Source organism: Symphalangus syndactylus, chromosome 1, assembly GCF_028878055.3.
Source record: "Symphalangus syndactylus isolate Jambi chromosome 1, NHGRI_mSymSyn1-v2.1_pri, whole genome shotgun sequence".
NCBI lineage: Eukaryota > Metazoa > Chordata > Mammalia > Primates > Hylobatidae > Symphalangus > Symphalangus syndactylus.
This window is the reverse complement of record NC_072423.2, coordinates 93,993,483-94,020,000: the sequence shown is the minus strand read 5'-3', so window position 1 is coordinate 94,020,000 and position 26,518 is coordinate 93,993,483. Positions and strand designations below refer to the sequence as shown.

Here is a 26,518-nt window from a genome sequence, read left to right as displayed (position 1 = left end):
GACCCATCACAACACAATGGGAAAGTGCAATAAGGACAGGAGGGCATGGGGCAGCAGGCTGGGGTGTGGGGGATGCGGGGGGTGTGGGGGAGGGGAGCAGCGCGCAGAGGCAGGCAGGTGTGGTCGGTGAAAGCTGCCTGGAAGAGCTAACCCCCAAGGTGAATCTCAAAGCATGGCCATGGCACAGCAGCCCTCTGCCTGTTGAAATCACTGATTTGCTGAGGGCTGTGGGTGGTGAGCAACTCAAATGGAAAAGCTCGTGTAGCGGATCACACAGGTGTTCCCTGACATGTTCAACAAGAGGTTAAATCCCCGGGGAGGAACTGAGGCTTCAGTGCATCAATAACAAGGCCTTGGGACAAGTCTTTGGGGGAGTCGCATTCCAGCTCTGCTCCAAGCTGTTGGAAGACTGACTAATCTTGGCAAAACAGCAAGCTGCCATGCTTCCTGCCCAGACTGTGAGAGTCTTGTTTCTTCCCTATATTGTGCCTTTCTTTGGGCTGTAGGGGACTGAGAATTGATCTTGTTGGATTATCTGGTAACTCCAGGAGGAAGGGATCAGACAAGAAAATTTGGCCAAGACAACCCAATGGGCCAAGATTCGAATCTCTTATAAATCTAATCTGAATTCCAGTGAAGGTTAAGGTCAGGGATACATGGCCAACACCTGGGCTGGAAATGGATCTGAGGCCAGCGGGATGCTGTGCCAAACTAGGCCTTCTCCTCTCTGTAATCCCAGCACTTTGGGAAGCTGAGGCCGGAGGATTGCTTTAGGCCAAGAATTCAAAGCCAGCCAGGGCGACAAAGCAAGGCCCTATTGCTATGAAATTAAAAAAATAGCTGATCATAGTGGCACACACCTGAAGAAGACTTCTGGGGAAAAGAACCATATCCCAGTTCCACAAAGTGGTATTGCTAGGAATGCAAACAACGCACAAAGGTCTCCATCTATTGCGGGAGTCTGTTTTCATCATTTCTTCATCAACTATTTATTAAACATGCAACTTCTGGCCAAGCGTGGTGGCTCACGCCTGTAATCCCAGCACTTTGGGAGGCTGAGGCGGGCAGACCACGAGGTCAGGAGATCGAGACCATCCTGGTTAACTGGTGAAACCCCGTCTCTACTAAAAATACAAAAAATCAGCCGGGCGTGGTGGCAGGCACCTGTAGTCCCAACTACTCAGGAGGCTGAGGCAGGAGAATGGCGGGAACCCAGGAGGCGGAGCTTGCAGTGAGCCGAGATCGCACCACTGCACTCCAGCCTGGGCGACAGAGCAAGACTCCGTCTCAAAAAAAAAAAAAAAAAAAAAAAAAAACGCAGCTTCTGCAAGGCCACTATGAGAGGCTGCTGGAGCTACAAAGGTAGGTAAGAATGCCTGCTATGGAGACATTTTCCTGTCAAGGAGGTTAGACACACACACACAGGGGAAAGAGCTTTAATCCTATAAGCAGAAGAGTATTCACTCTTTCCAGGCGAGTGGAATAGAATGAGTTCTCCACGTTTCTCAAAGATAAGTGGGGCTATTCCAGGGACAACCCTTTGGCAGAGATATCACCCTAACCCTGCAAAGACACAGCATTCTCAGGTAGAACAAGAATAAACAGTGATATGATTTGGCTCTGTGTCCTCACCCAAATCTCACGTTGAATTGTAATCCCCAGTGTTGGAGGTGGGGCCTAGTGCGAGGTGCTTGGATACTGGGGGTGGTTTCCAATGGTTTAGCACCACCCCCCTAGTGCTGTCTCGTGATAAAGAGTTCTCACAAGATCTGGCTGTTGTAAAGTGTGCGGCACCTTCCCCTTCACTTTCTCTCTCTCCTGCCAGCCATGTGAAGACGTGCTTGCTTCCCCTTTGCCTTCTGCAATGATTGTAATTTTCCTGAGGCCTCCCAGCCATGCTTCCTGTACAATCTGCAGAACTGTGAGTCAATTAAACCTCTTTTCCTCATAAATGACCCAGTCTCAGGTAGTTCTTTATAGGAGTGCAAGAATGGACTAATACAGAGGCATTTTAAGGGGCAGATTGGGGATGGGAAAGGAAAACAGTCTCTCCTTTGGTCCCTGGGACTGGCTTCTCCTGGCTTTTTATGCATTTCTAACGCAGATTGGCTGTTTCTGGTGGGATTTCCCTCCAAGCAGCCCTGGCTTGTGGGTGGCTGTCTATAGGAGCCATGATGTTTTCAGTGACCTTTCCTCCAGCTCAGCACCAGTGTCCCCAGGGGCTCCCGGGAGAAGCCCCCAGGGGGCCGTCTGGACATCGGCTCAGGTTCTGCTAGCAAGCACCAGGTTCCAGGCAGCTTAGACGGTTTCTTTGAGGGGAGATGCTCTCAGCTGCTGAAGAGAAATTTCTTCACTCTTCTCTTCTACATGTTTCTTGGAAGAGCCTTCTTTGACCCTGTAGAAATGAAAAGGCAGAAGGCAGTGGTGAGGGGCAGGCGGTGTGCATGTCATGGGGAGGGTGGTGCCATATGCATGGGGTGCAGCTCCACCCTCCTGAAGCCAGAAGGGAGGTGGATGCTGCAGCGGCCCCTCCTCCAGATTCTCTCGGGCACCCTGGCGGCCACCCTCCTATTGTCCCTCCAGCTCCCTCCTTGCTCTGTCCCTGGGGTCTTACAGCTGGCAGAGGCTGGCCTGTCTGGAAACAGACTTGGAAGAGCTGCAGAGTCAAGGAGTTCAACAAAGAGTCTTACAGATGAGGACCTAGAGGCTGGACACGTGCCCGAGGTCACTTGGCTGGAGAACAGGGGCCAGCAGACACCCCCAGGGACTGGGCACTATTAGCACCCTTCTTCTCCCACCCCAGGAGGCAGGGAGGGACAAAGATTGGGGCTCTGAGCCACTCCTGCCCTGCCCTGGTTGGCTCTTGAAGAAGTCAGGGGAGGTTGAGGGTGATGGGGGGCTTGCCTGGACTTTGAGGCCCCCTCAGTCCCAAATAGCCCAAGGCTACCCCACTAGCTATCATTTGACCAGATCCAATTTTGCCTTTTTTGATGGGGGGGTAGAAATAGGGGTCTTGCTATGTTGCCCAGGCTGATCTTGAACTCCTGGGTGCAAGCAATCCTTCCGCCTCAACCTCTCAAAGTGCTGGGATTACAGGTATGAGCCACCATTCCTGGCCTATCGCCTTAAAAAAGAACCCCCTAGTCTTTGAAATGATTTATGTTCTAATTCCTTACATTTATTTTTATTTTTGCATTGTGGACACTGATAACTGTTTTCCCACTGAATTATCTTAGTTTTTCTAATCCTTTTTTTTTTTTTTTTTTTTTTGTCTGAGACGAAGTCTTGCTCCGTCGCCCAAGCTGGAGTGCAGTGGTGCGATCTTGGCTCACTGCAACCTCTGCCTCCTGGGTTTAAGCGATTCTCCTGCCTCAGCCTCCTGAGTAGCTGGGACTACAGGCACGCCACCATGCCCAGCTAATTTTTGTATTTTTAGTACAGACAGGGTTTCACTATATTGGCCAGGTTGGTCTCGAACTCCTGACCTCATGATCCACCTGCCTCTGCCTCCCAAAGTGCTGGGATTACAGGCAGGAGCCACCTCGCCCAGCCTGTTATCCTCTTGTTTTAATCGTTTCATATCTTGCCCATTTCTCCTGTCTACTTTTAGCTGGTTCCATTTTTGGATTTTTTTCAGCATTTATACTGTTTTTTCAATGTTTCTATCCTGCTTTTTAACTCTTCTATTTATAATATTTTAATCGATTGGCTTAATCTTCCCACTCCCCTACCCCAACCCCGCTGAGACGGAGTCTTGCTCTGTCGCCCAGGCTGGAGTGCAGTGGTGTGATCTCGGCTCACTGCAACCTCCACCTCCCAGGTTCAAACGATTCTCCTGCTTCAGCCTCCCAAGTAGCTGGGATTACAGGCACCCACCACCACGCCTGGCTAATTTTTGTATTTTTAGTGAAGACAGGGTTTCGCCATGTTGGCCAGGCTGGTCTCAAACTCCTGACCTTAGGTGATCCACCCACCTCAGTCTCCCAAAGTGCTGGGATTACAGGTGTGAGCCACTGCACCTGGCCCATACATGCACCTTAATGCTCTGCCTCCCATACCCTCATCCTCTCCAAGCCCTGCTCAGCACCCAGATGAAGCCTGTCCTCCCCCACTTGGCCTGCAGGGAATAAAGTGGACAGGGACAGGGGAGGATATGAGACTCTGGTAGTTGTCCAGACAAGAGACAATGGTGGCTTGATGTAGGGCCATGGACACAGGGCTGGAGAGAGGATGACAGATTTAAGTCTATTCTGGAGGCAGAAATGATAGGACTTGGGCTGGGCAGGGTGGCTCACGCCTGTAATCCCAGCACTTTGGGAGGCCGAGGCAGGTGGATCACAAGGGCAGGAGTTCAAGACCAGCCTGGCCAAGATGGTGAAACCCCATCTCTACTAAAAATACAAAAATTAGCTGGGCATGGCGGCGGGTGCCTGTAATCCCTGCTACTCGGGAGGCTGAGGCAGGAGAATCACTTGAACCCAGGAGGCGGAGGTTGCAGTGAGTCACGATCACGCCACCGCACTCTAGCCTGGGTGACAGAGTGAGACTCTGTCTCAAAAAAAAAGAAAAGAAATGATAGGACTTGCCAAAGAACATATCCTTGATCTGTTGCAGTGCAGCCTTGGCCCATGGCTCAGGTTAGAGATGGGAAGTTTATGGGAGTTATTTCAGAGTTGCAAACACAGCACCTATACAGGCCACTGGGTACAGATGGGTCCACCTTTGGGATCAAGCTGACCTTCAAAGAGGGTTACAGATGGGCCCTGCTACTGTCCCTGTCACCATTCCCGCAAACTAAGGGTCTTCCCTGAGCCCACTGTTGCTGAGAAATGCTGCAAGAAGCAGCCACATCAAGTCTCCTCTTGAGTTTGTTTTAAAAACGTTGTCCAGGGCATTGCTGTCACCTTAGTGACCTTTCTAATGAGACCCACACTTGAAGCCAAGATGATCTTAAAAAAAAAAGGGGGGGGCCAAGAAGTGAAGAAGTCAAGAGAAACCTCTCCTAGTGCTAAATGCTAAGGAAAGCTTCACTCTCCTGAGGGACTGGTATTCGTTTTCCTTTCCAAGAGCAGTCATGAATGGGGTCTCCCTTTCTGTTGTGAGGAAGCCCAGAACCAAATCTGAAGCCTGCACAGCAACTACAGGGTCCTGTCTTTATTTCAGTTTCCCCCGCTCTCCTCTCCCCACTTCTCTGCCAGGTCTCACTTCCAACCCATGTGTTTCCTGGTTCACGGTTTATTCTTTTTTACCTTCGTGATCGGGTCTGTTCTTGGGGAAAGCTAAGCCACTGTAGATGGAGGTGGGGGAGGCATCTCACAGCTCTGGTGCGTCCAGCCAGGACATATCCGATACGCAGGAGTGGGGAGGGCACTCCATTTGCCCCCCAGTTATTTCCTGTAACTTTTGGCCTCTTGGTGCTGGAGGCCCCTCACCTCCTCTCCATGGCCACGATGGTCTCCACCAGGTGTGCATTGCGGGTCTCGGTCAGGAAGCAGACGGCCAGCCCAGCCAGGACTGCGGTGGCCCCAAAGATCACAGGTGGCAGGATGGTGCTGTACTCCCCAAGTGTGGTAACCAGGGGTGCCGCCAGGCCCCCGAGGCGGGCGTGGACCGAGGCAAAGCCCATCCCCATCTGCCTGTGGGAGGTGTGTGGATGGGTCAGTGCAGCGACCTGCACTCCTAGGGGCCCAAGAGGTCCACGCCCTGAGTGTCAGAGGACAGGGCAGGAGGGACCGGGGGTCCTGCCTCGGTGAACCCAGCAGGTCTCAACTTGCAGTGTCTCCCCCCATGCACCCACCTGATCTCCGTGGGGTACAGCTCACTGGTAAACAGGTACACACAGATGAAAGAGCTGGCCAGGCAGCCTTTGCCCAGCGCTGCCTGGGCTGTGCACAGGATCTGCATGCCTAGACAGGGGAGTAGGGTGCAGCTGAGGAGGAGGGGAGGAGAGGGAGGCCCAGGGTGTAGTGGAGAGGGGTGGAGCCTCAGGAGGGGATAGGGTTTGAGGGGGGGAAGAGGCGGAGCCCACTCAGAACCCAGAGGAGAACCAGGATTTCCACCACCTCCCCTTCCTAACTGTTCCTGGGACCCAGGAGTCCCCTGACTGCCCTTCTCTGACTTCTCCCTCCTTGCTCCCTTATTTGCATCTGTCACCAAGTCCTGCTGGGTAGGCAGGTGCTTTACAGTCAGGCCTGGGTTCAAATAGCAGCTCTCACCCCGCTGGCTGACCTAGGTCAGTGTTTCTGTACCTCCCTGTCCTCATCTGTAAAATGAGGAAAATAGCGGCACCTGCTTCATGGGGTCGGCGTAAGCTGGACACGATGCCAGGGGTGCAAAGTGCCCATTAAATGTTTGCCATATTTTCTTTCTTGAGACAGAGTCTTTCTGTCACTGAGGCTGGAGTGCAGTGGCACAATCTTGGCTCACTGCAACCTCTGCCTCCTGGGTTCAAGCAATTCTCCTGCCTCAGCCTCCTGAGTAGCTGGGATTACAGGTGCGCACCACCACACCCAGCTAATGTTTGTAATTTTAGTAGAGATGGGGTTTCACCATGTTGGCCAGGCTGGTCTCAAACTCCTGACCTTGGGTGATCCACCCGCCTTGGCTTCCCAAAGTACTGGGATTACAGGCATGAGCCACCGCGCCCAGCCCATTGCCCTCATTTTCAATATGCTTCTCCTGCTGTTGTTTATAAATAGCAAAACCCCTATTCAAACATCCAACATTAGGACAGCTGTCAAAGAAATGATGGTGCCTTCTCTGGCTGGGCAGCAGCCCTGGCTGCACACTGGAATCAGGTGGGGAGATTTTATAAAACACTCACACCTGGGTCTTAATACCCACTCTAGCAAGACCTATTGGGGATAGGCTCAAATTTGGGTATTTTTTAAAGGTCCCCAAGAGATTCTATTGTGAAGCCAGAGTTAGAAACACCAATCTAGATGAAATATTATCTAGGGTGGGTGCAGTGGCTCTCATCTATAACCCAGCACTTTGGGAGACCAGGGCAGGCAGATCGCTTGAGCCCAGGAGTTTGAGACCAGCCTATGGCAGTCTCAATATGGCAAAACCCTGTCTCTACACAAAAATACAAAAAATTAGCCAGGTGTGGTGGAATGCACCTGTAGTCCCAGCTACTCAGGAGGCTAAGGTGGGAGGATTGCTTGAGCCTGGGAGGTCGAGGCTGCAGTGAGCCATGATTGTGCCACTGTACTGAGCCACAGAGTGAGACTCTATCTTAAAAAAGAAAGAAAAAGAAAGGAAGGAAGAAAAGGAGGGAGGGAGGAAAGGAGGAAGGGAGGAAGGGAAGAAGGGAGGGAGGGAGGGAGGAGGGAAGAAGGGAGGGAGGGAGGGAGGAAGGGAGGAAGGAAGGAAGGAAGGGAGGGAGAGAAGGATCATATAGTAATAAAAAATCAGGTCCATGAGGCCAGGTACAGTGGCTCATGCCTGTAATCCCAGCACTTTAGGAGGCCGAGGTGGGCAGATCACTTGAGGTCATGAGTTTGAGACCACCCTGGCCAAGATGATGAAACCCCATCTCTACTAAAAATACAAAAATTAGCCGGGCATGGTGGCACACATCTCTAATCCCAGCTACTTTGCAGGCTAAGGCAGGGGAATCACTTGAACCTAGGAGGCAGAGGTTGCAGTGAGCACCACAGCACTCCAAGCCTGGGCGACGAGTGAGACTTCATCTCAAAAAAAAAAAAAAAAAAAAAAAATCAGGTCCGTGAAACATTTGTGCTAACATGGAAAAGAATGTGTATGTTTCAACATATAATGAAATAAGGGCATATTATATATATATGTACACATGCACATATATACATATATATGTATGTATCCTATTTACATTTTTGTATGTATAAACATATAAAATATCTCAACTATGCTAAATACAAATCTATAAATAGGAAAAAAGATTGGAATGAAATAGGTCAAGACACCAATAATAACATTTATCCATTTTACAGGTGAAGAAGAAGTTGTCCACAGAGAAGTTGGACAACCTGCCCACGGCCAAGGCTGCAGTCACAATGGGCACATGGTTTGGCCCATGCTCTGTGTCGCTGCTCTTCAACCCTGACGTCCTGCTGGACTCACTGGACAGTTTGTAAAATACTGAGGGTTGAGTCCCACTCCTTGAGAATCCCAGGGCGCTGGCATGGAGCACCTGGGCCCTGGGAGTTTTCAAAGCGTTCCAGGTGAAGGTCATTTTAGCCAGGTTTGCAAACCACTGTTCCAGGGCCAGTCCAGCTGAGGTTTGAATCCTAACTTCTCAACCCTTGGACATGCTGCCTGCTCAGACTTCGGGGGGCCGCACACACTGCCGGCCACACCGAGCCAGCCCCTGTGCTCTCCAGCTGCTTAGATGCACCTGTCTAACCTCCCTGGCCACCCAGTAGAAGCTCTGAGGGCCAAGGCTCAAGGCCTCCACCTGCCACTAATTGCCACTGGGCACTAAGTGCTTAATACAAACTCTAGTAATCAACAGTCACTTTCTTCTTCTTTCTCTTTTTCCTTTTTTTTTTTTTTTTTGAGTCTCGCTCTGTCTCCCAGGCTGGAGTGCAGTGGCATGATCTTGGCTCACTGCAACCTCCACCTCCCAGGTTCAAGTGATTCTCCTGCCTCAGCCTCCCAAGTAGCTGGGATTACAGGTGCACACCACCACATCCAGCTAATTTTTTTGTATTTTTAGTAGAGACGGGGTTTCACCATGTTTGCCAGGCTGGTCTCGAACTCCTAACCTCAGGTGATCTGCCTGCCTTGGCCTCCCAAAGTGCTGGGATTACAGGTGTGAGCCACCGTGCCCAGCCTAACAGTTGCTTTCTTTTCAGATCCGGACACATAACCCTCAGCCTTGTTGCCATGTGAAATTTGCTGTCTACCCAGAGGCTCCCAGTTCTTGGTGGGCAGCAAGGGCAGAAGTGGGTGACTTACCTTCTGGCACAAACATGTTGGCGATCACCATGAGCCCGGCCAGGATGAGGAAGGAGGCCACCGTGGGCCTCATGGTGGTGGTGGCCACCAGCATGGCCGGAATGTCAATGATTCCAAACAGGGCCTGCACCAGGTATAGGCTGAGCCCAAACTTCTGCAGGTCCATAGCCAGGCCATAGTAAGCCACAGACTTGGAGAACCTGGGAGAGGCAGTGGAATGGTCTTTGTTCACCCCATGGTTCACTGTTCTGAGCCCAGGGGAGGGGACACAAAGATGGATGATGACACAGGATTCCTCTCCTCGGGGAGGTAAAATTCCCTGACTTTCCATAAACACCCCTTCCCGGTCTCCTAAGTCTCTGTCTTTAGCATTAGAGCTCAGAGCCCTCCCTCCACATCCCTTTCCACCACCCACTCCTGGATCCAGTGCATGGGTTCTGGAGTGTGTTTGCTTTTCTCTGCAGTACCCACCTCAGCGCTGAAATTAAGGCAGTGCTAAAAAATAAGAAGAGAAGAAGATGGAGGAAGGTCAAAGGACACAGGAGCCAATGTGGAAGAGCTCCTGATGGCCAAAGCTGGAGCAATTTGGGAAATAAGGTAAAGAATGTAGTATCTACTAAATAAAGGAAAAACATTGTTGAATTATAACCCAAAGTATAAACTACATGGTTATACATGAGCCTATATAAAGAAATGATTTCATAAATAAGTCTTTCTTAAAGAAGAACTCCAAACAATATGTGTAAATACTCCACTCCTAGGCTGGGCGCTGTGACTCATGCCTGTAATCCAAGCACTTTTGGGAGCCCAAGGCGGGTGGATCATGAGGTCAGGAGTTCAAGACCAGCCTGGCCAAGATGGTGAAACCCGGTCTCTACTAAAAATACAAAAATTAGCCAGGCGCCTGTAATCTCAGCTACTCAGGAGGCTGAGGCAGAGAATTGCTTGAACCCGGGAGGCGGAGGTTGCAGTGAGCCGAGATCGCGCCACTGCACTCCAGCCTGGGCAATAGAGGGAGACTCTATCTCAAACAAAACAAAACAAAACAAACAAAAAAATCCATTCCTTCAGGAGATGAAACTTAGTTTCCCTCCCCTTGAGTGCGGACTGGACTCACTTTCAAATAATAGTATATGGAAAGAGGCTGCTCATGGTGGCTCATACTTTTAATCCCAGCACTTTGGGAGGCTGAGGTGGGTGGATTGCTTCAGCCCAGGAGTTCAAGACTAGCCTCGGCAACATGGTGAAACCCCATTTCTACCAAAAGTACAAAAATTCGCCAGTCTCATAACCTGGTCTCAAAATAAATAAATAGATTAAAATTTAAAAGTAAAACAAGAATATGGAAAGAGAACGTTATTAACTTTACAGTGGAGAAACCTGGTAGACACTACCTTAACCAAGGGATTAACTTCAAAATCACCAGTAATCAGTCATGCTGACATCACATATGCCCTCATATGATATGATATGATGAGAAGGTCATATCACCTCCATGGTTCTCTTTCCCCAAATCCACAATCCCAGTTTAATCATGAGAAAACCATCAGACAAATCCAAATTGAGGCTGGGCGCAGTGGCTCACGCCTGTAATCCCAGAGCTTTGGGAGGCCAGGCCGGTGGATCACCCGAGGTTAGGAATTCAAAACCAGCCTGACCAACATGGTGAAACCCCATCTCTCCTAAAAAGGCAAAAATTAGCCAGGTATGGTGGCATATACCTGTAATCCCAGCTACTTGGGAGGCTGAGGCAGGAGAATCCCTTGAACCCGGGACGCGGAGGTTGCAGTGAGCCAAGATCTTGCCATTGCACTCCAATGTGGCCAAAAAAGAAAAAAACATTCAAATTGAGGGACATTCTACAAAATACCCTACCAATACTTTCAAAACTGTTTTTCAACCTTCTCCTAGTTATTCAGACACAAATCTAGGTGTTGTGAAAGGATTTTGCAGATGTAATTAAGGTCCCAAATCACTTGACTTTAAAACAGAGATTTTTCTGGGAGGGCCTGATCTAATAACATGAGATTTAAATCTGGGTCTAGAGGTCAAAGACTGGGAGTTGGAGATTCAAAGCATGGGAGAGATTCAATATGAAGAAGATGTTCCTTTGAGATGGAGGAGGCCACTTAGCCAGGACTGTAGATGGCTTCTATGAACAGCCTGTAAGGAAATGGAGACACAAATCCTACAGCTGAAAGCAGTTAAATCGAACCGACAATTGAAATGAACTTGGCTGTGAATTCTTCCCCAGAGCCTCCAGAAAGGAGGCTTCGTTTCAACCTCCTAAGAGCCTGAGCAGAGAACCCAGCGGGCACTTCTGGCCTGCAGAATTGTAAGCTCATAAATGGGTGTTATTTTAAGCCACTAAATTATGGTGATTTGTTATAAGCAATATAAGACTAAAACATTACACAAAAAATAAAGTGGCCATTGAGAAATTTGAGGGACACTCAGTCAAAACCCACCAGGTTTACATTCAGTTCTTTTGCTTGTTAACGTGTCTGCTCACCTAGGAGGAAAGAAAGGCAAAAGGCTCCTGAGAATGTGAGCTCTAGAAACAGAGTCTTCCCAGAGAGACTGGACCACGACCAGCCAGCCTTGCCACTCAGGCGAGATTGGCAGTGGCAGGGACAATGGACCAGACATTCTCTAAGATTCCTTTTCATCTTATAATTCTGTGGCTCACAATATTCTAAAATTCATTCATTTATTCATTGGTTCATTCACTCATCAAATATTTATTGCAAAGCTATCACATGCCAGAAGCTGGTTACATGTAATGTTGTAAAAGTTTTTACAGATGTGATTAAGTTATTAAAAAAACAAAAGCAGAAAAGGTAGAGTATTAATCCTTTTTTTTTTTTTTTCCTCTTGAGACACTGTCTTGCTCTGTTGCCCAGGCTGGAGTACAGTGGCAAGATCTTGGCTCACTGCAGCCTCCGTCTCCCGGGTTCAAGTGATTCTCCTGCCTCAGCCTCCTGAGTAGCTGGGACTACAGGTGCGTGCCACCACACCTGGCTAATTTTTATATTTTCAGTAGAGATGGAGTTTCACCATGTTGGACAGGCTGGTCTCCAACTCCTGACTCAGGTGATTCCCCCATCTCGGCCTCTCAAAGTGCTGGGATTACAGGCATGAGCCACCACACCCAGCCCCTATTAAATCCATTTCTATAAGAACATGTGTGTGTGTAAGTATGTGGGTGTCATGTATGTACTAAGATCTGCAAGGATACAAATTCATGCCTGACAGAAATGGGAGATGGGAGATGTTCAGAGGTGGAAGGCAGAGTAGGTTGAGAGGAACATGCACTTATGTATCTGATAACAGAAAACAACTCGTATTCAGGCACTGTTCTACCTGCTTTACAGACTAATTTTCACAACAGCCTTATGTGGTAGGTTCTATTATGATGCCCATGTTACAAATGGAGAAACTGAGGCACAGAGCAGTTAAGTAACTTGTCAAGGATCACAAAGCCAGTAAATAGCAGAGCTGAGATTCAAACTGAAGGAGCACGTTCGAGTCGGCTTCTTTTTTTTTTTTTTTTGAGATGGAGTCTCGCTCTCCCCCAGGCTGGAGTGCAGTGGCACGATCTCGGCTCACTGCAAGCTCCGCCTCCTGGGTTCACGCCATTCTCCTGCCTCCGCCTCCCGAGTAGCTGGGACTATAGGCACCCGCTACCATGCCCGGCTAATTTTTCTGTATTTTTAGTAGAGACGGGGTTTCACCACGTTAGCCAGGATGGTCTCGATCTCCTGACCTCGTGATCCGCCTGCCTCGGCCTCCCAAAGTGCTGGGATTACAGGCGTGAGCCACCGCGCCCGGCCAAGTCCTGCTCCTTAACCAATACACTACACTGCCTGTTTCTGGATTGTTTGGGGGAAAAAATGTTTTTAACAATGAGTATGCATGCTTTTCAGAATTTAGAAAAAAAACACAAGGTGGCTCAAGCCTGTTATTCCAGCACTTTGGGAGACCAAGGGGGAGGATCGCTTCAGTCCAGGAGTTCTAGACCAGCCTGGGCGACATTGCAAGACCCCCACCCAATCTCTATTTTTAAAAATTAGCCCGGGCTTGGTGGCAGGCACCTGTAGTCCTAGCTACTACAGAGGCTGAGGTGGGAGGATCGTTTGAGCCTGTGAGGTCGAGGCTGCAGTGAGCTATGATTGTGCCACTGCCCTCCAGCCTGGGTGCCAGAGCAAGACCTTGTCTTAATCAAATCAATCAACCAGTAAAGAAAAAAATCCCAGTTAATTGAAGGCATTTACAATAGGGTTTGTGGAAGTTTGTGAAAGTTCACCAGTTCCTAACACTTCCTCTTTCTCCTCCTCTATCCTTTTTCAAACCCCAGGACTCCCCATCCCCACCTCACCCCAGACACACTAGTGAGGAAGGGGTGGGGGCGGGGCACGCTTGCCGCCTCCCGCTCCCCAAAGCCAGGACTGTGCAGTTGATCCCAGGCGCGAGCCTGGCGCAGCTCCCGGCCGGCAGCGAAGCGAAACATTTGGTCATGGCCCCGATTTTCCCGGTGCGGTTGGTGAGTCCCGGCGTGCGCGAACCAAACCTGGGGTGCCCGGGGCAGCTTTGAGCGGGTCGGGTCGGCTCCATGGGAGAATGGCCCCACCTGCAGGCAGAGAGCTCCGGATGGCTGCCGAGTCACTTTCTCAACAAAAACGGGCTTTTGCTTACTCTTTCCAGAAGGATCCAAGAGAGGACTTGCAGCTCTGGAATTTTGAACTCAGGATCTGTTTCTCCCTCGCGGAGAGAGGAAGGTGGACGAAGGGCAAACCGAGGCCGGCGGGGCTACCGCAGGAAGACGCCCCTTCCTGGACTCGGGTTCGCAGGAGGCCCCTTGCTCCCCAGAGCCGGAACTGAAGCCCTCACAGCCTCCCAGAGTCGGGGGCCGTCCCATCTTCCCAGTACACAGGGGTCACAGCCCCAAATCCAAACCGGAGAAAAGACTCTATACCCCAGAGCTTCCCAGGGGGCAACCTGTGGTTTAAGTGTTTTATGTGCCTTAACTGATTTTTTTTTTTTTTTTTTTTGAGATGAGATCTCACTCTGTCACCTAGGCTGGAGTGCAGTGGTGCAATCACAGATCACTGCAGCCTCAAACTCCTGGGCTCAAGCAATTCTCCCACCTCAGCGTCCCAAGTAGCTGGAACCACAGGTATGCCCCTCCATGCCTGGGCTACCCTGTGTTGGCCAGGCTGGTCTGGAACTCCTGGGCTCAAACAATCCTCCTGCCTCTGCTTCCCATAGTGCTGGGATTACACACATGAGTCACTGGGGCTGGCCTCGTGTCTTAACTCTGGATCCTCACAAGGAAAGAGGCCCCAGGAGGCTGGGCTCCCTGACTTGCTCAGGTCACATGGATAGTCTGGCCTCAGAGCCCAGCTGATATCTACTAAAAGGGACTCCCCAGTCTGCTACAGAAAACAGTTCCCCGTCTCTACTAAAAATACAAAAATTAGCTGGGTTTGGTGGCATGTGCCTGTAGTCCTAGCTACTTGGGAGACTGATGCAGGAGAATCGCCTGAGCCCGGGAGGTAGAGGTTGCAGTGAGCCGAGATGGCACCATTGCACTCCAGCCTGGAGACAGAGGGAGACTCTGTGGAAAGAAAGGAGAGGAGAGAGGAGGGGAGGGGAGGGGAGGGGAGGGGGGAAGGAAGGAGAGAAGGAGAGAAGGAAAGAAAAAGAGAGAGGAAGGAAGGAGATAGTAATTCATTGCCTGCACTCCCTGCTTCATAAGTATCAGTACCAATTATTTAAATGTGCAGGAAATCCAGTGGAATGAAATCAACACGGTTGTTTTTTATCAGCCCTTCCCCTTAGGATTTGTCAGCTTCCAGTTGGTGGTGCTACTGCATATGGGCTGCCTTTGTATTTTTGTCCATTTCACATCTTCATGCCTGTGAACCTGTTAGGTATTCCTTCCTGCCCACCTTGCAAACTTGATTAACCATCTTTTTTTTTTTTTTTTTTTTTTTTTTTTTGAGATAGAGTCTCGCTCTGTCGCCCAGCCTGGAGTGCAGTGGCATGATCTTGGCTCACTGCAAGCTCCACCTCCCGGGTTCACGCCATTTTCCTGCCTCAGCCTCCCAAGTAACTAGGTCTACAGGTGCCTGCCACCACACCCCGCTAATTTTTTGTATTTTTAGTAGAGACTGGGTTTCACCATGTTAGTCAGGTTGGTCTTGATCTCCTGACCTCGTGATCTGCCCGCCTTAGCCTCCCAAAGTGCTGGGATTACAGGCGTGAGCCACCGCACCCAGCCGATTAACCATCTTTTAAAACCAGTCTAAATGCTATCTCCTGCCTGAAGCCCTCAGCAGCCCCAACTAGCAGAAATGCTGTTAGGATACTTGTCTCACTGCATGGAAATTACAATTTTCTTGTCTATCCTCTTCTGGATCCAGAAGTGTTTTTTCCAGAGTGCGACACTTCCCAGAATCCAATGGAGAGCCAGCCCAAAGGGCATATCAGGATGGGACAAATTACATTCTGGAAAAGCTGCCTTGGTGATTCCAACAGTCCTCCCACCCAGGTGAGACCCACTGCCCAGAAGTGGGGTTCCTGGGTTAGCATGATATCTCATCTGCCACCACATCTCAGCATCCAGCAGAGGCCGAGTGCTGGAAAAAGGGTGTGGGAAGAGATTGAGTTCACACGGCTCACCTGTTCATTGCATTAAGAGTATTTCAGAACAGAGGTTTTCAGTGGGGGCAGAGAGCATGCCCCTGCCTCGGGTGAAAGACTTGGGCATGAGCCTGTCACCTACCAAATCACCATGAGACAGCATGTGACCTCGCGGATGGCCGGGGTTCGGAAGAGGTCCAAGATTGAGTTGGAGGTGCGGACACTTGCAAACTCGCTTTGGATATAGGAGCTCACCGCCTAGGTGAGAAGAGTCTGCTCAGGGGAAGCGAGGGAGCTCGGACCGCACATCCCTGCTGGGAACCCCTTCATCTGTGTGGAGGAGAGCTGGGGTTGAGGCCTTTGGTGAGGTGGCTGGCCCTTGTCTCCGCTCTATCCAAGGACTGATGGCACTTGAGGGGCTGTTTCCAGGGTGTTGAGAAGCTCCAACACGAACTCCAACACTACTGAAGTTCTGCGGTTCTGGAGGGCCTCCCACCCCATTCCTGGTATAGACTCAGATTGAGTCAGATAAGAGCAGGGGTTCCAAGTGGTTCTGCCACTTCCTACTGTGTGTTCTCAGGCAAGTTACCTGACCTGTCCCCACTTCAATTTCCTCTTTGGCAAAAATGAGACATGAAATGAGATTACATATATAAAGCTCTTAGCCTAGTGCCTGGCATGGGGCTTGAGAAATGATGCTTATTGATAATAAATGGTAACTATCTTATAATAAATGGTATTTATAATGGTGCTTTTGTTATTGATTCCCCAGTAATTTTACTGTGTGGTTGCTATTTTAATAATTTTAGTTTATTATTTTATTAAAATTTCAACTGGTTGTCAAGGTTAATAGGGTTATTTCCTCATTACAAAGATGGATCGACTGATGAGCAAAGCAGTTAAATTATTTATCCCAAATCACACAATCATTCAATACCTAAACAACATCTTTCACACATCAGAACTCTGCCTGTCCTGTTTATTCCCAATGTCTACACCTGGATGGCACTTGAGTCCTGGGAAGTTGCTAAATTCTAGCACAACTGGAGGTTGCCAGCAAGACTGAAGACTGTTCCCACCCTTCCTTCCTCCCAGCTCGCTTACCTCCTTGGTCAGCCTTTCCCCTTCCTCCTTCCTCCCGTTCATTGCAGCCACCTTCTGCAGATTCTGTACAGCCAACTGGGACTTGCCATGCAGGAGGAGCCAGCGGGATGACTCTGGAAGCCACCTGGGATCGAGAGGAGGAAGAAGGATCTGGGGCTGGGTAGAGCTCATTCTATTCCCCAAACCTAATACCCCCTTGTCCACCTTCTTTCAGACCCAAAAAAGATGACCTGTCCTCCTGTCTGTAGCATCAGGAAGTCTGGGGGCCATGCCAGCTTCCCTTTTTTTGCAGTACATCATACAGAGACTCACTGAACAGTATTTAAAGACTACAGAGGACTTGGCCAGGCACGGTGGCTCACACCTGTAATCCTAGCACTTTGGGAGGCCCAGGAGGGTGGATCACCTGAGGTCAGGAGTTCGAGACCAGCCTGGCCAACATAATGAAACCCCGTCTCTACTAAAAATACAAAACAACTAGCCGGGCGTGGTGGTGTGTGCCTGTAATCAGCTACTTGGGAAGAGGCCTAGACAGGAGAATCGCTTGAACCTGGGAGGTGGAGGTTGCAGAGCCGAGATCACGCCACTGCACTCCAGCCTGGGCAACAGAGCAAGACTCCGTCTCAAAACAAAACAAAACAAAAAACAAACAAACAAACAAAAAAACTACAGAGGACTTAGGATTACAACAGACCCATGGCTTTTGTTTTTTAGACCGAGTCTCACTCTGTCACCCAGGCTGGAGTACAGTGGCGCAATCTTGGCTCACTGCAACTTCCGCCTCCCAGATTCAAGAGATTTGCCTTCCTCACCCTCCCAAGTAGCTGGGATTACAAGCACCCACCACCATGCCTGGCTAATTTTATTTTATTTATTTAATTTTTTTTTGTAGAGACGGGGTTTCACCATGTTGGCCAGGCTGGTCTCGAACTCCTGACCTCAAGTGATCTGCCTACCTCAGCCTCCCAAAGTGCTGGGATTACAGATGTGAGCCACCACACCTGTCCCAGACCCGGTTTTGAATCTGGTTCTGACCCCAGCTCTGTGGCCTGGTGTGAGTCATGGACCCTCTCTGGGCTGTGCTTCATTACACTCTTATGTATGCCCCAGTTATATTCTTAGAACTTTATAAGCACTTAGAGTACTTATGAAGTGTTGAGGGATGTGAAGGAGTTGATGAAGGCAAAAGCTCTTGGGATGTTCCAGGGCCCCACACTAATGCAAGGGATTTTACCAGAGCGTCCCAGTAGCCATTCGTGAGGACTTGAGAGCTTGCAGCCTCCATGAACACCTGCCATCCTTTGTGTCCCCTGTCAAGTCCAGCAAGCCCTGGTCACTGCACACCCCAACCTCTCACAGGGCCAGGTGAAGACTCGGCCACACAGGTGCACCCTCCCCCACCCCACTCTGTTCAGGACATACCAAGAATAGAGGAAAAAGATCAGGAAAGGAGCAGAGACGGCAAACTGCAGGCACCGCCAGGGGCGAATCAGGTAGGCTGCCCCAGCCAGGATGAGCTGGCCCAGGGTGAAGAAATACCCCAAGAAGATACCCGCCACAGTCCGGCCCCGGGTGGGCATCCACTCCACAACTGGGGAGAAAACAGTGACATGCAGTGGCATTCAGCTACCCATGTGGTTAATTCACCACACCCCCCTTATGATTCTGACCGCTTAAACTCATTCCAGAGACCCACTGAGACACAGGCAAAGGTGTCCCTACTGCACTCCAGATAAATTCTAAGTGGATCAAAGAACTCAAACAATAACAACACCACGATGCCGGAAGAAATCATGATAGATTATTTTACAATCTTAGAGTAGGGAAAGGCTTTTCCAAGAAAGTCACAAAACCCAGAGGCAATAAAAGGGGAGGTTGACAAACTTGGAGTCGTAAAAATAAAAAACGTCTGCACTGGAATAAAACAAAACAAAACACTGTAAGTCGAGCCATAACGTCAATAAAAAATGTAAAAATATAGTTGTAACCCAAATAGCAGATAAAGGACTAATTTTGGGCTGGGCACGGTGGCTCACTCTTGTAATCCCAGCACTCTGGGAGGCTGAGGCGGGCGGATCACTTGAGGTCAGGTGTTTTGAGACAAGGCTGGACAACATGGCGAAACCCCGTCTCTACTAAAAATACAAAAATTAGCGGGGCGTGGTGGTGTGCCTGTAATCCCAGCTACTCGAGTGGCTGAGGCATGAGAATCGCTTGAACCTGGGAGGCGAAGGTTGCAGGGAGCTGAAATTAATTGGACCACTACACTCCAGCCTGGGCGACAGAGCCAAAGACTCTGTCTCAAAAAATAAAAAAAAGAAAGAAAGAAGAAAGAAAGAAAGACTAATTTCCCTAACACTGAAAGAGTTTTCACAAATCAATTAGAAAACAGCCAACAAGCTAAAAGGAAAATGGGCAGAGGTGCTCAACCCCATGCAAAGACAGAAAATACTAATTTTTATAAATAGCAAAACTTGGAACAACCTGAATGTCCACCTATAGGGGACTGATTAAGTAATGATGATACACCCTTACGAGGCAGCTGTAACAAATTAATGAGGAAGCTTCTTCCCAATGGGCAAGAAGCCTGTGTGTCCAGTCCTTCAGCAAATCCTTCAGAATTATGCCAGAATCTGAGCTCTCCTCACTGCCTCTGCTGCTGCCACCGTGGCCCAGTTCAACCTGGTCTCTTGCTTGATGACAGCAGCAGCCCCTTAACCGGCCTCCCTGCTTCTGTCCTGGTGTCACATGGCAGCCAGATAGATCTTATCAGATCTCAAATCCTAAATCAGATCGGGTCTCTCCCTGGTCAAAATCCTCCGGTGGCTATTGTCTCATTCAGAGACAAAGCTGAAGTCCTAGAACGCTGGCCACAAGGTCCTGCAGAACTGCCCTCCCCTGACCTCACCTGTCGCCCACCTCCCAACTCTGCTTCAGCCACAGGGCCCTCCTTGCTCTTCACCCTGGGCACACTTTCCCCTGCAGGGCCTCTGCCTGGCAGTTCCCTCTGCCTGGAATGTTCTACCCTAGAAACCTGCAAGGCTCATTCCCTCAACTCCTTCCAGTTTTGCTCAAAATGACCCCTTTTCAGTGAGTCTTTCCCAAACGATGTTAATTAAAACTGCAGACCCCTCCCCTCCAACCTGGCCATTCTTTGTGGGATTTTTTGTTTGTTTGTTTTGTTGAGGCAGAGTCTCACTCCGTCACCCAGGCTGGAGTGCAGTGGTGCGATCTCGGCTCACAGCAACCTCCACCTCCCGGGTCAAGCAATTCTCCTGCCTCAGCCTCCCGAGTAGCTGGGATTACAGGCGCCCGCCACCACGCCCGGGCTAATTGTTTGTATTTGTAGTAGAGACAGGGTTTCACCATGTTGGCCAGGCTGGTCTCAAACTCCTGACCTCAGGCGATGTGCCCGCCTTGGCCTCCCAAAGTGCTGGGATTACAGGCATGAGCCACTGCGCCCGGCCAACCCGGCCATTCTTATCCCCTTTCCAGGCTTTGGTTTTCCTCTGTAGCACTTACTGTCTTTGAACATACCATATAATTCGTTATGCATGCTGGTGATATCTCCCCTCGCTAGAACATGGACTCCAAGGACCAGGGCTTTGCTGTGTTCACTGCAACCTCTAGAGCCTCTTCTGGCACTAAGAGGCCCTCTATCAGGCAGTGGACCAGTGACAGCTTGGTTAAGTGAAAGAATCAAGATACAGAACAGTGTGCACAGGAACAAACATGAGGGGGGTCACTACACTTGTGCGGTGTGACCCAAGGCAGGGCATGGCCTGTGGTGGGAGCTCCAGGGCAGTCGATGGAATCTCTACGAAGTTGTCTTTACAGGCTGAGATGTCCCAAGACGGTGCCCAGCCTTTCCAGACTCAGGAGGTGTTAAGAGGCTGGGCAGTCTCTGATGCGTGTGTGTGTGTGTCTGTGTGTCTGTGTGTGTCTGTATGTGTCTGTGTAGGTGTTAGAGACCATTCCAGCACGAGGTGGACCTCAGACACCTGTTTCAAGCCATGGCTGGATGCCCACCCTGCAGAGTGAGCTGTGTAGGCTGGGATTGGCTGAGATCCCGCTGTGTGCTGGGAGAGGGAGGGGAGGTCAGGTGTGCTGTCCTGGTGCATCCTGGTTCTCTGGTCCCAAGATTTCTCCCTGACCCCTGATATAAAAGATCCATCCTGTCTTTGCACAGCTGATGGTGGCAGCAGTTTCCGTGCCCAGTGGTGTCCCCAGGAGCAAGCTAAGTAGTTAAAATGAAGCATAGGTAGGTGGCAGGCCTGTGTCCTGGGTGGGCTTCCTTCTGCCTTGCGATGCTTTCTCCTAGGACCACCCAGGGGCTGCCCAGAACCAGCTTAGAGTAAGGACTGAGCCTGCCACTTATCACTTGGGGGCACAACACTCCAAGCTGGCATCCAGGAGCCAGGTCTCCACCATGAAGCTGAGGAATCACCAGCCTTTTTGGAGTCACACAATTTCAGGGCTGGCTGCAGCCCTGGGGACCATCGTGGCTCACTCCTCTCCTGTGTCCCAGTGGCCTCTGTGTCCCCACACTAAGCCTGGAGACAATAGGTGCTTAGTAAGTAGTTATTGTTGGCTAATTCACAAATAAAATAAACCTAACCCTCTCAATTTAGAGATGAGTACACTAAAGCCCAGACCTGGGAAACGCCATCCAGGGACTCCCCACCCACAGCCAGCGGGGCCACCACTATCCGGGAGCCCAGGTCCCCCAAGTCCAGAACTCTGGCGGGAGGCTTTGAGTTGAGGTTGCTGGATGAGAATCCCAACAAAACAACATGAGAAAAATGTCCAGTGACCCTCGACGTTGCTACCCCCCTGTCCCCCTGCCCCCCGCCCCCATCCCACTCTTTCAGGAGCCCCCGCCCTTCCTGGCCTCTCCTCAGCTGGACTCACCCAGGGAGAGGGAGTTGAGGATGATTCCAGAGAAGGTCATGCCCATCAGGAACCGGAAGATGCAGTAGGCACTGAAGGAGCTGAAATACGCTGTGGCGGCCCCCGAAGCTGCCAGCTGCAGGTAGGACCAGACCAGGGGGCCCTTGCGGCCCAGCCTGAGTCCAGAGAATGGGCACAGGCATTACGGTTTTGGGAGGCAGCAGCAGCATCCCCCAAGGAACAAATGGGCAGCCCACGCCTGCCCCTTCCACCCGATCAGGGGGGTTATCAAGGCAGTCACAGGGAAGATGGGCTACTCCGCAAAAGCCACCCCTCCAAAACAGAAACTTGAAACTCCTGGGACCCAGGCTTCGTGGCAGAGGTTGGTCACAGACAGAGGGACATAGTGTAGAAGGAAGCTAGCGAGGAGATTTAGTCCAGGCTGGAGGAAAGGCAGGGATTCTGCAAAGCCCCAGAGGGGCATGTGGCAGGTGGGGAGAGGTCACCTGAGCACTGTTCTAGCTAGAGGGAGGCCTCAAACCAGAACTCACAGCGGGTGAGCCATTGGCCAGTCCCTGGTGTGGGAGCAGGAGCCAGGGTGGAGTCATTACGTGGACTAGAGGGTTGCCATGCCACAAAGGGGCCCAAGGACGGGATGGCAGGGTGATCTGCCCTATTTGCAAATGAGGGTCTAGGGCCAGAGCACACAGCCCCAACTTGGCCAGGAGGGAAGCAGGCCAAGAAGGGAGGCAGCTTTTCTTCTCCACACACTCCATGACCCACTCGCTCGCTCGCCCACCCACCCACCCACCCACTCACTCACCCACCCACCTACCCACTCACACTCATCGACTCACTCGCTATTCATCCACTCACTCACCCACCCACCCACTCACTCACTCACCCACTCACCCACCCACCCACTCACACTCATCCACTCACTCACCGACTCACTCGCTCATTCATCCACTCACTCACCCACCCACCGACTCACCCACTCACTCACTCACACTCATCCACTCACTGACTTACTCGCTCACTCGTCCACTCACTCATCTGCCCACTCACTCGCTCACCCGCTCACTCACCCGCTCACTCACCCACTCACTCACCCACTCACTCACCCGCTCACTCACCCGCTCGCCCGCTCGCTCACTCACCCGCTCACTCACCCACTCACTCACCCGCTCACTCACCCACTCACTCACCCGCTCACTCACCCGCTCGCCCGCTCGCTCGCTCACTCGTTTCTTCATGCATTCTTTCATTCACTCATTCATTGTGACACAATGTTCATTGATCATTAATCACCTCTAAGTGACAGGCCTGAGTTGAGGGCTGGTGACAAGACACTCTGGATAAGACAAAAGCTCACATGTAGAAAGACCAGGATATATCATGACACGGTGTGATGAGGGCCTGAGGCGTGTAGCACAGGGAGCCATCTACACTCCAGAGTGTGGGGTGGAGTCCGGGAGGGCTCCCCAAACCTGAACTGAGAGAAGAAGGGCAGAGGAGAAGGGAAAGGGGAGAGAGAGCGAAGAGGAGGAAGGGGAAAGAGGTGCAGAGAGAGAGACGTGGGAGCCAACTTCAGAGCCATGAGCTGGCTGCACGTTGCCATCTGTCAATAGGGGTCAGTTAGGCGCAGCGCTCACACCTGTAATCCCAGCACTTTAGGAGGTAGAGGGAGGAGGATTGCTTGAGCCCAGTAGTTCAAGACCAGCCTGGGCAACATAGTGAGACCCCCCACATCTCTACTAAAAAAAAAAAAATTTTTTTTTCTTTATTAGCTGGGTGTGGTGCTGCGTGCCTGTAGTCCCAGCTACTGGGGAGGCTGAAGCAGGAGGATCATTGAAGGTCGAGGCTGCAGACAGCTATGTTCGTACCACTGCACTACAGCCTGGGTGACAGAGTGAGACCTCACCTCTAAAAAATAACGAGGAACAAGTTAGGGTTCGTACTGGCTCATTCATACAGTGGGATGCAGTGTAAAGACTAGGAGGAATGGGACAGCTCCTTCTGAAGGAATAGAAGAGGCCTCCAAAGTGAAGAAAAAGCTGGGTGCAGGACCACGTGGGGTGTATGCCAGTATTTGCATAAAAAAAGGATGACCAGGCCTGTCACCTCAGCTACTTGGGTGACAGAGGCAGGAGAATTGCTTGACCCTAGAAGTTTGAGACCAGCCTGGCCAACAAAGTGAGACCTCATCTCAAAGAAAAAAATGGGGGCACATGAAGAAGAAAACAAATACAAAACAGGAAAAGAAAAATGGGGGAATGGAACATACACACCCACTTGCTTGACTGCATAGAATCATAAAATGTCTCTGGTAAAAGGCATAGAAAGCAGGCTGCCCTCTGGGGATTACTGCAAGGTGGGGCAGAGGCGGGAAAGTGGTGATCCCCGGCAGGCTCTTCTGTGCCTTTTGGGATTTGAAAACATGTGAATGTACTATATGTATTATCTGTTTACAATGCACAAATCAACTGTAACAAAGAAAAATGAATGCAGAGGCCTAGGCTTTCTGGCCCGCACTGGGTGGCCGGGGCCCTTATCCCCACGGGCTCACCTGTTTGCCAGGCTGCCAAACACGGCAGCCCCCACCAGCACCCCGGCCATGTAGACGGACTGCGCCAGGTCTCGGAGAGTGCGGGCCTCACACACCAGATCCCACTGCAGGGAAGACGTGGGCGCTTCAGACTGGGCCTTGGCAGCAGCACCCCCCCGGCACCCAGCCCCTTCTGACCTCCATCACGATGGTGGACGGGAAAACACTGCAGTTATAGACCCAGCCGTCCTTGCAGCCCTCCGTGGCCGCGCCCGGGACGGAGGAGTTGGGGCTCAGCAGGGCCCACTGAGGCTTGGTGAAGCGCCGGCAGGGCTCAGGGGTCCCAAGCTGGTCCAGGGGTATGGTGGCCCTCAGCCAGGCCCCCGAGTCGTTGGTGGAGGCCTCAGTGTGGTTGGCAGGGCCCTGGCAGTGGTGGGGGGGGACGGCGGCCGTGAAGTTCTGCAGGAAGTTGTGGCAGGCCAGCGGGCCGCAGGGCAGCAGCAGCAGGGCCGTGTGGATGAGCTGGAAGCGGCCTATGCCGCCCAGAGCATCCAGCAGGTCTGTGAAGGCCACGGCCATAGGCCTGACCTGAGGCCCAGCCTGCCCGGCTTTATGTAGAGAGGCCGGGAGGGGCTCTGGGAGGGGGAGGAACAGGCCAGGGATGAGGACTGCAGACATCCTGTGCACTCTGTGTCAGAGGGCTCAGGTTACACCCCATAGGAGGGTTCAGGTGTCCCCACATCTGCAGGGCTCCCCTCCCCCATGCCCTTTCTCTAGCTCTCTCCATCTCTCACCCCGAGGGCTGAGTCACAGCCTACCACCCATATCTGCATGTCCAGCTGCCCTGCCCACTGCCCTCACCGGCAGGACCCCAGCAGTGAACGGAGCACCATCAACTTCCCTTTCCTCCAGAGGAACCGCGGCATGTTTGGGAGCCCCGATTCCGGCCTTGGCACATGGGACACAGTCCCTGTCTCTAGGCTCCAAATCGCAGCTGGAGCCTTAAGTGCTGAGAGTTCAGAATAATGAGGTGCAGTGTTTACAGCTGTTTACCCTTCCCCCACTTCCCAAGAAAGCAGGGACTTGGCTGCACAGGTGACACTTGGGAAAAAGCCCTTTTAAAATGCCCAAATAGGCCAGGTGCAGTGGCTTGTGCCTGTAATCCCAGCACTTTGGGAGGCCAAGGCAGGCGGATCACCTGAGGTCAGTTCTAGACCAGCCTGGCCAACATGGTGAAACCCTCTCTCTACTAAAAATACAAAAGTTAGCCAGGCGTGGTGGCGGGCACCTGTAATCCCAGCTGCTTGGGAGGCTGAGGCAGGAGACTTGCTTGAACCTGGGAGGCAGAGGTTGCAGTGAGCCGAGATCATGCTACTGCACTCCAGCCTGGGCAACAAGAGAGAAACTCCATCAGAAAGAAAGAAAGGAAGGAAAGAAAGAAAGGAAGGAAAAAAAGCAAGAAAGCCCAAATAGGGCAGTCAGGAGGAAGCCCTGCTCTTCCCACCCCTACCTCAGTGACTCAGTTTATGAGAGGTTAGGGCCCCAGGTCATCCAGACGTGGTGTTCCCATCCCCACATCAAATAAAACCCAATCCAGAGAGCAAGTAAGGGTTTGAGCAAGATGGTGGGGCCCTGCAGACGCTCCCGCCCTCCAGCCCCTCACACACCAGCCCAGGCTCCAGGAAGAGCTGAGCCACTGCCCTCACTGCTGAAGACCCTGAGCCCAACAGGACCTGGACTCCCAGTGAGGAGGTGACAAGGGCAAAACGCAAGCTCAAGATAGCAGCGTGCGGGCAGCCTTCCCCATGGGGCACACAGGGGCCTCCACCTCCATCTCCACCCCAACGCTGGGGCCCACAGCAGCTGACAGCAGCCAACCCCCACCCTCCCCACCTTGGCCTCTGCTCTGCATTTGCAGCTTTGCCCCATCTCCTCTTCCTTCCCCCAAACCACTCTTATCTCTGGTAAGAAAACCAGATCCCAGAAGGCCCTGGAGGGGCTTATGTAAGTGCAGGTGTCGGGGTCACAGGGGCTCCCCGCAGAATGACCTGAAGGCGGCTCTGTGCTCTGGGGAGCTCCCTGGGGGGCCGGGTGTGTGCTAAGTAGAGGTTTGAGTTTCAGCCACAGCCTCACCTCAATGGGCCGAAGTGTGCAACAAAGGTAGGGGTCAGGCCTCCTGGGCAGCGGGGAGGGCATGTAGGATCAGCAGAGCCATGTGGGACCTCAGCTGTGTGGCCCTGTCCCTGCAGCTAGGACCCCTCCTTCCCAACCTCCCAGGGCCAGGGGTGGCCTTGCCCAGATACCCAGTACTCCAGTAGGGGTTCAAGCTTCAGGGTCAAGGGGAAGGAGATGGAGGGGTTGGAGGGGAGAGGTGAGCTGAGGCCAAAAGCT

General features: G+C 51.5%; 1 protein-coding gene across 4 annotated transcripts; it reads right to left on the bottom strand.

The window, feature by feature from the left end:
- Positions 1–1,955: 1,955 nt before the first annotated feature.
- On the bottom strand, positions 1,956–26,449 carry LOC129467767 (solute carrier family 22 member 20). Of its 4 annotated transcripts, none has more exons than XM_055252554.2 (10): positions 24,326–26,449; positions 24,149–24,252; positions 21,601–21,755; positions 18,112–18,280; positions 16,690–16,813; positions 15,728–15,843; positions 8,941–9,140; positions 5,798–5,906; positions 5,433–5,636; positions 1,956–2,395 (listed from the first exon to the last, which is right to left on the bottom strand). In XM_055252554.2, the coding sequence occupies exons 1-10, from the start codon at positions 24,803–24,805 to the stop codon at positions 2,299–2,301; spliced, it is 1,758 nt and encodes a 585-aa protein (XP_055108529.2). In that variant the 5' UTR covers positions 24,806–26,449; the 3' UTR covers positions 1,956–2,298. The 4 variants fall into 4 exon arrangements, 3 of the variants coding, with proteins under 3 accessions (XP_055108529.2, XP_063499162.1, XP_063499158.1); XM_063643092.1 differs by lacking the exons at positions 24,149–24,252; positions 24,326–26,449 and adding exons at positions 9,412–9,556; positions 10,662–10,752 and having other exon boundaries at positions 21,601–22,339; XR_010121808.1 differs by having other exon boundaries at positions 2,263–2,395; positions 5,433–5,632.
- Between the last annotated feature and the right edge of the window lie 69 nt (positions 26,450–26,518).